Here is an 11563-nt window from a genome sequence, read left to right as displayed (position 1 = left end):
CTTCCGAGTCGCCTCGGATCTTGGCCGGATCCACTACCCGATCGTTGGAGTCTCCCCTGTCTAGGCCAGATCCAGCTTGCATGTCTTATTTCTTCCACCAATACCGCTTTTGCCATATCGACATGTTCCACCCTCGTCTAGCGACCTTCAGATCGGTCATTCGCCGTCTTGGTTACCCAGCTTGCACTGCTTCACATTGTCCTCACCTCAGATCCGGATCCACCTCGTTCCGACATATTCCAATTCGCTTCGGATCCGGATCCACCTGATCCAGCTCCACTTCAGATCCGGGGTCACGTGATCTATCCCTTCTTGCATCGGATCCACGCAGTACGGGCAGCGAAAGACCTGAATAAGCTTGATTCGGATCCACTCATCCCAGATCCGTTTGACCGAGATCCATATGCGCCAGATCCACCTGATCTTCGGCGTCTCGGCTTCGAGTTATCTTGAGTGATCTGGGACCTTAGGCGAGCATTATCACCGTACCAGTCTTCAGTTTGCCAATATCTGACGCACACAACGCCAGATCTCCACACGCAATATACATCACCCATCCCATTGATCTGCAGCCACCCTGCAGATCCTTCTTCCAACACACCGCTGGAGTGACCAACTCACTCCAGCTGATCCCTGTCTCACTACTCCTCATGAGACTGCATCACGCCAAACCGGTTCCGATTTGCCCGATCCCGCAAGAAATCGTGGAGTATCGCACCGCAATTGAGGTCTGTCTCATCGGTCCATGTCGGTTCGTCGTACCCTCTCCAATGCACCAAGAATTCCCTGTAGATCCGGCCATAACGAGTTCGCTTTCCTGTTCTCATGTCTGTAATCTTCTCCACCTCGTATTCGTCCTCGTCCAGACCTTGGATCCAGCTATCTTCAGGCAGCAGGGCTTCATCGAAATCAAGACGATCTGTATCCTCGACTGTCAGCCGGATCTGGGGGCGATCTGGGAATGTCTTCACCAGCTTCAGCTTGGAGACATGCACCACCGGGAAGAGGCGGTACTCTGTACCTGCCAACTCGATCCGAGCTGCATATTCGCCGATCTTCTCCGCCACACGGAATGGGCCGTGCCACAGGTGCGCCAACTTCCGAGCATACCCTTCTTTGACGCGATCCAGGTATAACCAGACACGGGATCCGACCTCGATCTGGTGCGGGTGCACTCCTTCGTTATGGTGGTCTGCCCGATCCGAGATCGCCTCTCGCAACTTCTCATTGACTTGCTCTCGTGCCTGCTGGTAATAGCGCTGGATCTGGTATCTCCACCTCCGAGGATCTCGATCCTGACGTCGAGTGCTGCCTAACGGGATCGTCGCCTCCAAGGTGGATCTAGGATCCCACCCATGTACCAGGTAGAACGGGGTTTCCCCGGATCCGATCCTGAGCAGTGTTGATCGCGAAGGTAAGCCGTTCTGCGTAATCATCCCAATCACGTTGATCCAGATCCTGCACGTACATCTTGAGTGCCCTGGTCGCTGTTTGCACCATGCGTTCGGCTGTGCCGTTGGCCTGGGGGCGGTAAGCCATAGTGGCGCGCTGTCGTTGTCCTAAGATCCGGTTGAACGATCTGAAGAAGTCGGACATAAACCCTGGCTCACGGTCGTGTCGGATCACTTCGCTGGCGCCGAATCGCCTGAACACGCACTCCTCGTATGACTCCGCGATCGTTTGTGCCGTTCTCGAGGCGCTAGCTTTGGCGATCACATACCCTGTGAACAGATCCACCCAGATCAGCAGCTCCGTGTTACCTTTGTAGGACTTGGGCAACGACGGGATGTGATCCATGGCTATGATCTGGAACGGGTAGATTGCCTGGATGTTACCGGGTGACTCACCCTGGATCCGGGGTCGCCCCTTGCCCGTCTCGCAGTCCACGCACTCTCCGACATATTGCTGCACGCTCCGATAGAGGCCTCTCCAGTGGAAGTGATCTCGGATCTTCTGATACGTGCGTCCGATCCCTTGGTGGCCACCTTCCAGACTCGCGTGATAGTGATGCAGAACATCCTGTTGGAGTGTCTCCGGAATCACCAGTCGCATCAGTCCATCTCGATCCGCCTCCGATCTCCTCGTAGGGTGGCAGTAGAACAACAGATCACTCAGATCCACTTCGTAATCCATGCTAATATTGCCATAGGATCTGGCCTCATCCTGCGTCAGATCTTGCGCCGCCCCGACCAAATACTTCTTCAGCCCGGCGATCCACGCCTCCTCGTCCTGAGCTTGCCGGATCCGATCGATCCTCAGCTCTCTCACTACCTCTTCTTGTAGGACGGTAGGTGTGGATCTGGATCTAGCCTTCGATCTGGTGGTTGCTGGCGAAACTCGAGCGACCGAGTCGGCCTCCTCCTTCCTAACCACCAGTATCTCGTGCAGTCGATTCAATGTGACCAGATCCTGCAGATCCGTCTCATCGTCGACCAGGATCCCGCCTTGGCGTTGGAGTGCGGCGCTCGCTAGACTATCAGCGCTACCGTTCCAGTCGCGCTTGACGTGTACCAGCTCGTGATCGGGCCAGATCTGCAGCCGATCTAGGGCTTCTTTCCTTAGCAGTGTGAGCCCTGGTGCTTTGCAGTCGATCTCACCTCTCACTTGGCGGATCACCAGGTTTGAGTCGCCACAGATCACTAGCCTGCGCCGATCTTCTCCCTCGAGTAGGTCCATACACAGCAGGAGGCCGTGGTACTCGGCTTCGTTGACAGTCAACCCTTCAGCATAGCCGGATCTAGCTTTACCACACTCCACTCGGGCAGCTTCCATAGGATCGCGCTGTAAGCGCCTCCACCACGTTTGACGCGGGCGGATCCGTCGAAGCTGACCACAAAAAGCTCTTCATCTAGCCGTACAGTCGGGATCGGTACTTGGATCTGGCGCCTGGGTTCCTTCTTCGGCGCAATCGCTATCAAGGCCTGATCCACTTGTGATCTGGGTGTGATGCTGGCGGCGATCGCCCCCAGGATCTCGTCTTCGCCCTTGGTACACTTGACGATCTCTAGCGTCCACGGAGAGAGCAGGGCGGCCCACTGTCCTAAGCGTCCTTGTAACCCCGGTGATCTGAAGAGCCACGCCAGTGTGGAGTACCTGGTCAGGACTTTGATCGGGCGGCCCACCAACATATTATAACCCAGATCCAGGATCCGCAGCAACGCTAACACCTCCTTCTCGACAATCCCATAATTGAGTTCATTGGACTTCAGCGTGCGGCTTACGAAGGTAACCGGATAGTGGATCCCATCATGCTCCTGCATCAGGGCTGCCGAGATCGCCCAATCATTTGCATACACCACCACTACTGGTTGTAGACCAGAGTTGAAGTGGCGCAGGATCGGAGTCGAGGCAACCTTGCTCTTCAGCTTAGCAAACGCCCGGTGAGCTCGGATCCAGCGGGGGTCGATTTCGTCCAGACCACCCAGGCCCAGATCGCCTGTCTTCAGACTATGAGAGCTCAGATCTGGTATCTCCGGATTATGTGCTTCCAGATCCGGTATCACCAGATCAGGATATCCTGATGCTTGGAGTTCCAGCGCTGATCTGGGGCTTCGCCTCCATGTGGAGTCGACGCAACGCCGCTGGGGTGCAGATCACTTGGTTGTGAAGTCTCACCAATCGTGGATCCAAGATCACCAGATCTCAGATCCTGACTCGGTGATCCGATGTGATCTGGGGTGGGCTGGTCCAGGTGTGCCTTGACCTGGGCCCGAGCTTCCGCCTTTGACATCGCGGCGAAGTCCACCTCTCGCAGCTCATACAAGATCGCAGCGTAAATGGCATAATCCTCGATAAACCGACTGTAATAATTTAAGCTTCCGAGGAACGACTGCATCGATCTGAGTGATCCCGGGAACGGCAAGTCCGCCAAGGCAGATAGATCCTTGGGATTTGCCTCCAGGCCTGAGTTGGATACCTTATGGCCTAGATATTCCACCTTGGCTTTGCCCCAGAAGCTCTTCACCACACTAATCGAGATATTCCATTCGCCACACGCCTCCAGCAGATCGTCCACCCGTTCACACAAATGATCCCATGATCTGGCGGTCACCAAGATGTCGTCGATATAAGATCTACGTCCCAACACCGAAGGCTTGATCGAACTCTCCCGATCACTACTTGCCGGGTGCAGATCAGTTCGATGTTCGCTAGATCTGGATCTACTCATATCAGATCCGGGCCGGCCCGATCTGGGATCACCCGATCCGAATCGGCCGGATCCGTGTTTACCAGATCCAAGTCCGTCGGACCTAGATCCACTTGATCTGGGGAAATGCTGGGTCGTACTCTCCAGATCACCACTCATCCGGCATCGACCAACTCGAACTTCGTCAGATCCGGGCCGACCAGGCCGAACAGCTCCAGATCCAGATCCGCCCGATCCGGGCTTACCGACTTCGCTTCCGTCCAAGCCAGCTCCCGTTGATCTAGGCGGAAGACCACTTGACGTGTCCAGATCACCATGCTCCAGGGCAAAATCTGCTCGATCGTCGTCGGATCCGGATCCGCTTTTGTCAGATCGCGGGATCCGGGTGAACCCATATAGCGCATTATCGAGCATCCGCTGGTAGATCTGGGGGGCGTTCTTCAAGCCAAACGGCATACGATTCCACTCGAACAGACCGAACGGGGTGATGAAGGCAGAGATCGCACGAGCCCGATCTGTCATGGTCACCACCCAAAATCCGCTTGCCATATCAAGAGAACAGTACCAAAGTACCTTGTCCAGATCTTCGAGCAGGTCGTTGATCAGGGGCATTGGGTAGACCATCAGCCTAGTTAGACTGTTAACCAGCCGATAATCAATGCACAAACGTATATCTACGCCGTTTTTCTTGATGATCACCACAATTGGGGAAGCCCATGGCGAGATCGAGGCCTTGATGATCTGAGCTCCGAGCAACCCTTTGATCAGATCTGACAGCTTCTCGCGAAACTGAGGCGCAACCTTACGCACACGCTGGGCAATGGGCCTCGCGTCGCCCACATCGATATCACAAACTACGCCACGGGCGGCGGGGGGCAACGCATTGCCTTTGCCGATCAGCAGGTGTCGGCGCTTCCAGATCAACCCGCGTAGGTGCTCGATCTCCTCCGGTGCGTTGATCTCCGGATCGCCCACTTGTATGTCCTCGATCTTCACGTCTGCCGTCCCCACCGTGACTTCAGGCAGCACCGCCATCTCGGCTTCGACGTCTTCTGCATGCAAATCGCCACTCTCATGGATGCAGACTTGCTCGTCCTCGACCGGATCCGAGCCAGCCTGATCTGCATTAAGCGGGTTTGTAGCGGCCGTCGAGCCCGGTGCTTGGTTGGCCTCCTGTCTCATTCCGCCGTGTAGATCCTTGCCCTTTCCTGCTCGGTCATCACTTGATGCGTGTGTGCCAGCTGGATCTGCGTCCTGTCCCTTATCACCATATGTCAGATTTGCAGATCCGCCCCTGTCTCTGGGTGATTACCACCCTGATTACTCTCCGATAGGACAACGGGTTGATCCGCCTGTCCCACGCCAGCTGGGTCTTCGGCACCTTGCGCGTACAGCGTCGGACCTTGATCGGTGGGCACCTCGCCTGGTCCCGTCGACGGATCTGGGGATGGCAGGTCCTCGGCGGCTTGCTGCGGGTCCTGATCTGGCCTGGGCATGTCCGCTAGCGCATGATCTTGGTCATCTGACGTCGTTGTCGCCTTCAGCGCCCAAATCCTGGGGGGTTCGCACACACTGTCTGGCACCACCTTCGGATCTGGCCGTCTTGTCGCCAGACCGCCCCGGCCACACCCACCACCGGGTGATTTGGCTTCAACTGGGGTGATCTGGGCTCGCGACGGCTCGGGGACCACCTCCCACTGCATGGCGAGCGTCGAGCACCCGGACGCCGCTGCGGTTGGGACTCCTTGTGTCTTGTCGCCCACGGCGAGGCCTGGATCACCCTGGCCTGATCCCGTCGCGTCCTCGGTGTCGAGATCCGCGCTCTTGCAGGTCTTGGGCAGCCTCGCCGACTGTGGATCTGAAGGTTCCACGGATTGTAAGGCTTGGAGGTACAGTGTCTCAGCAGTCACCTGGGGCACATCACCCCGGACCGCCTGCGCATGTGGATCTGGTTGTGGTTTGTTCCGACAGCTCTCCAGGTCCCGCGATCTAGTTTCAACGGGCTGCGCCCGTGGCAGATCCGGCCTCCGCAGTATCGCGCGCGGCACAGGGTACTTGGGACGCTCAACCATCGGCGGCGGCGGGGTCCGTGGGGATCTGCCTTCGCGGGCCCGGCTTCAGTGGTGGCCTGCAGGGCGAGGTTCTGCCACTCCAAGTAGCGGCGGGATCCGACGGTCACGAAGCCCTGCAGCCGCGGGATCCGGTCGCCCGCGAGCCACATGCCGATCCGCTCGTCGCGACACAGCACCAACTTCTTCTCACCGACGTTGGTGATCTGAAGGTACTGTGTCTTGCCTGGTCCTTTAGTCACGGTCGGCACCCACAGATCTCCGCGTGTAACCCACAGCTTGTCTTGATCCGATATCTGCAGGCGCAGCGGAAGCTCGACGGACTCTCCGGCACCCAGCTGCAGGTGCTGATCCAGCCTCACGAGCCTAGCCTTGTCATTGTAGAGCTGTCGCCTTCCACTGAGCTGGATCCGGACCTCGTCGGGCAGGCAGAGTGATCCATCGGCCAGATCCAGCCGGATCCCGGCCGGGACCATGAAGTCCATGCCCAGGATAGCTTCTTGGCCAGACAGATCACCTACCCAGATGTCGAAGAAATACACCAATGATCCTGCTAAGGTAATCTTGATCCGAGTTCTTCCTTCCGTTGTGTAGACATTGTCACCAATTCCAACGCATTCTTGACTCTGGCTCCTGTCGATGTAGCACCCAACCTTACGAGCAAAGGCGGTGTCCACGATGGACACCTCGGCACCTGTATCGAGGAGTAAGATCGCCTTCTCATTGTTGATCTTGCCGGTGATCTTGGCTTGTCGGAACCACTTACCCGGTGAATGTTGCTTCCAGTAGCCCCGAGACTCTCCTGGAAGGAGATCTGGCGACTCCGGATCACCGGATCGTCGATAGGCCTCGACGCGGCCGGATCTGGGCGTCTGGGATGTGGTATCTTCTCCATCCGCGGGCCGGAACCACAGATCTGGATCCTGTTGCTTCCAGTACCCCTGCGGCACCTCCGGATCCAGATCCACGGTCACCGTCGCGTCGGATCTGGCAAAGTCGTCGACTTGATAGAGACTTGAGATCACAGCGGTACGTTTCCCATGTAGATCACGTGTATTACCTTGTAGATCTGGTCGCTTGCTAACTTGATCTACCGATGTCTTGTTCACAAATGCATAGATGCAATACCTAGAACGCTCGGCTCGTACCGGATTCCAACCCGGCGAGCGTCCTAGTTTAACATCTTCTCGGCTTTCTCTGGTAGCATCCCCGCGTGCTTGGTCGGGTTGTACCACTGGCGGATCCAGTTGTAGAACTCCTCCATTGGGCACTTGCCCATGTCGTGGAGCTCCCCGCACCCGCGGCACACAAAGAGGCAGTGATCTGCCGGGTGGCCTCTCTTGCCGCACTTCTGGCAAGTCAAGCGCCTCCAGCATCCAAGCTCCGTGTGCTTCCGGGATCCGCAGTGCGAGCAGCGACTGCGATCGGATCCGTCGGCATGGACTCTGGATCTGTGGTCACGAGGCACTTGATCTGCTGAGCGGCGTTCCAGTTGGCCCCGATCTAGGGTATTCGACACTTGCTCGGCTTGTGGAGGTTGTTCACCGCCCCCAGCCATATAGATCCGGCGGTAATCGTCCCCGTCCGAGTCAGATCCGTCTGAACTTGAGTCGGATCCGGAGTCGGGGGCCTGGATCTGGACCGCTCGCACATGTTTCGCTGGGACTGCCGGTGCGGGCGTCGCTGAGGCCTTCTGCCGGTACTTGCTGGATCCAAATGCAGACTTCTTCATCCGGTTCTTTGCTCGATCCAGCGCGCGCAGGACTTCTTCGAGCTCATCCGCATCTGGAAGTCGCAGCAGCGTCAGCCGATCGGCCAGATCCTGATCTCCCAAGGTTTCAATGAAGTGATCCACATGTTCGCGCTTCTCTTTGGGTCCACCGTCCTTGATCTTGAGTCTTGCACGTAGTCCAGCGACATTCAGCCGATGCAGGTACTCCAGCGCAGACTCATCAGATCGCTTGCGAGCATGGTAATACTGGCGGGCTACCGAGATCCCGAACCCACAGTACTGGATCTGGAAGCTGCGGAGCAGCTCCGACCACTTGTTGCGTGTGGATCGGGGTAGTTGCCGGTACCAGTTCCTCGCTGATCCGGATAACAGATCCGCGAAGGTCAAGCACTTTTCTCCGTCGGATGCTTGATCGCGTAGGAACGCCGACTTCACCTTGCCGACCCAAGCTCTCGCGCGATCTTCGTCTTGATCTTTACCAGAGAACTCCTTGAGATCCGAGATTGCCGAGATCCGGACGCGTTGAATCATGGTGGATCCGGTGGATCCGGCTGTGGTTGTGGCGACAGCGGCGCGGCTCGGTGTCGGGAAGTCGAGTTCGTCGGGATCGTACTCCCAATGAGAGTGATCTGGATCCGGCGACTCGGTGGACTCCATGTCGACGTCCTGTGAGCCAGGGTTCTGGATCGCTTGGGGTACCGGCGTCTGTTGCTCCCTCAGGAAGCGGCTCATCGCGGCTTGGAAGTAGGACTCCAGCCTGCCAGTCGATTCGTCGGAGCCGGATCCGATCGCCATGGTGGCTTGATCTGCCTGCTTGGCCGCCTGCTTCCTGGATCCAGATCGAGGGTGATCTGGGCGCTGGGCCTTGGATCGAGCTTGGAGCATCGATGCGCCAGACGGTCCGAGCGACATACGTCGTGGTTCCGATGAAGTGTCGGATCCAGCTTCCGCGGCAGACACGAAGGGCGATGACGTCCGGCAGCTTGTCGAGTCGGCCTTGGTGGATGCTGATCCGGGATCTGGGACCATCGGCACCGATGTCGCCGGGATCTCACCCACCAAGACCCTCAGCTTGTCGAAGAGGCCGTGAGTCGAGGCTTGGATCTGGTCCAGATCCAGATCGAAGAGATCGTTTGGATCAAACTGTCCCGCCACAAGTCCGGTCTCCTTCAGCAGATGCATCAGGTTCTTCGCCGCGACCAGCTTGCTGTCAGCCGTCGCGGGAGCTGCGATGGGGCCTTGAAGGTGTCCGATCTGCTTCAGATCCAGGATCCGCATCACTGGATCTTGGACGATGAAGTCACGCAGCTCCGCACGGCGGAACGCGAACTCCAGAGCGGCTTCCGACCATCCGGATCCGGGATCCTTGGGGTCTTCTTCGTCCAGATCCGGGGCCTTCATCTTCCTCCGCGCCGCCGATGTCTTCGGCTGGTCGTGATCGAGCGGCTTGGGCAGTGGAGGGGTGTAGGGAAGTTGCTCACGTTTGAGCTTAACCGGTGAATCAGCAAATGTATACCGATTTGTGCCAGCCTTGGTTTGTTTTGTTGGTGGATCTAGACTCACGTCTAGATCCACCGGGGTCCCCGAAGGGACCTGGGGAGGAGGTTGAGGTTTGTCTTCCAGATCCGGATCCGGATCTGCCTCTCTTCCGTCGACAGAGGTCCTCCCAGCACTCTGTCGATCCGTGGATCTTGCTTCATTCAGCGGCGTCGTCGTCGATCCCAACTCCGATGACGCCTGGTCCCCTTGTTCCATCTTCACTTGAACTTCTTCTTGGGACTCACGGTGAAATCCCTGGTTCGAATCCGGGCACGCGCACCATTGTGGTGTAGCGGGATCAGCAAAATCTGCGAGATTGCTAGATCCAACTTCCCAACAGCGCCCGGACACCGACTAACGGAGGGGGTACTCCGATGATCCGTGATCAGTGCTGAACTCCTCACCTTGTGTACCCGTCGGTAGGGCTGGATCTTGCTCCTCTGGTAACTTCTGAAGAGTCCAAGTGTTGAAGTAGGAACGTCTTGGCGAGACGCGGGGATCCGGTGGAGCAGCGCGGAAATCTTCACTCTGCTCGCGGTTCTTGGTCCAGATCAAGTGATTCCCGACTTGGATCTGGCGGCCTGGATCTGGATCCGGCCGAGTGGTTGCCTTGTGGTGTGTTGTAGGCCCTTGTTGCGACTTGGTAGGTCGCCCTTTGTCGTACTTGCCGCTTCCTATAGCGGGATCAGGGTAGTTGAGAGTCTTGGATCACCCGGCCAAGTAGTTAACTCCGGGTGATCTGGGATCTGCACTTGTAGGGAGTTCACTAGGAAGGTTGATCTGGCCAATATATTATCCAGATTATTCAACCAACACTAGATCTGCTACCCAGTACCTTGCCGCTTCTTGGTGGGCCAATGTCGATCCCGATTCCAGGCGAAGGCGAAGGCACTTGCGTTGTCCAAGGCAAATTAGACTCTTTGGGGGGTGAGGGCCGCTTGCTGGCGCTTGGTAGTCTTGGGGTGCGTGTGGAGCCAAATCCAATATCCACAGCGTACGTCGAGCGGGGCCAATATGTGTTTCCCCGCCGCGAGCAGACCACTTGAGCACTTCCAGGCAAATTCGACTCTGATTTATGGTTATGTCCAATCCTATCCCAAAATCCTATCACCCAATCCGAACTATCTTCCCATCTGTACCTGCCGGCTCTACGGACCACCTCTACCTTCACTGCATCGTCGCTTGTTCCCTCCGTTGAGTTGTAGCCGCCAGATCACCCACTGAGTCCCAGATCCGCCAGATCCCCAGATCCCCAGATCACCAGATCACCAGATCCCCAGATCCAGATCCGCTGATCTCCGAAGTGCCTTGATCTGGGTCGGTCTGCGTTGATCTGGGGTCCCTGTGCTGTTGCAACCTCCTTTCCTCGCTTTCCTCGTCTTAGCCGTCTACCAGAGGCTTGGATCCGCCCGGGCGTACGGGATCCGGATCCAGATCCACATGGGTACATGTGATCTGGATCCACCTCTCCCAAATCCGCTTGGTTCACGCTGATCCTCGCTGATCTTGAGTCCTTGGGTCGTCGCAAACTCTTTTCTCCACTTCGCTTGCCATTGCCACCTCTCAGAGGCCCAGATCCGCATGGGTGCATGTGATCTGGATCTGGATCCACATGGGTACATGTGATCCGGATCCCACCGTCCCTGATCTGGGTTAATTTGTCTTGATCTGGGGTCCTTCGGCTGGCGTAAGCTCCATCCACCGCTTAGCGTATCCTAGTCATCCCTCAGAAGCTCAGATCCGCCTGGGTACAGGTGACCCGGGTCTGGATCCACATGGGTACATGTGATCTGGATCCGACTACTTCCGATAGTACGGATCTGGCCCTCTGCCGTATGTAGACGTCTTCTGTGTCATCTTGTAGTATTTCCAGTAGTCTCCCTTTGACGCCACACACATCTGACAGCCTCGATCCACCCACATCATCAGATCCCTTCGATCTGGCTTCTCGGGTGTCACTTCCGCGGTATAATGACTCCGTCAAGATCCATCTTTTTGCCGATTGCTCCCAATCACCCCTTTCCCGGAATTCGCTTCTCCACAGAACCTACAATATATTTCTCTTTGTAGTTGATT

General features: G+C 57.0%; 1 protein-coding gene across 1 annotated transcript; it reads right to left on the bottom strand.

The window, feature by feature from the left end:
* Positions 1-641: 641 nt before the first annotated feature.
* IUM83_11229 (reverse transcriptase) lies at positions 642-8743 on the bottom strand (the record flags this gene model as incomplete). The annotated part of the gene is made up of 6 exons (XM_067935777.1): positions 642-1392; positions 1469-2720; positions 4393-5394; positions 5460-6005; positions 6203-7203; positions 7398-8743. 6 exons carry the CDS (start codon positions 8741-8743, stop codon positions 642-644), a joined length of 5898 nt encoding a protein of 1965 aa, XP_067784984.1.
* Between the last annotated feature and the right edge of the window lie 2820 nt (positions 8744-11563).

The sequence above is a fragment of the Phytophthora cinnamomi genome, assembly GCF_018691715.1.
Source record: "Phytophthora cinnamomi strain GKB4 chromosome Unknown Contig83, whole genome shotgun sequence".
Lineage (NCBI taxonomy): Eukaryota > Oomycota > Peronosporomycetes > Peronosporales > Peronosporaceae > Phytophthora > Phytophthora cinnamomi.
The sequence above is the reverse complement of the archived record's forward strand: the minus strand, read 5'-3'. Positions and strand labels throughout refer to the sequence as shown.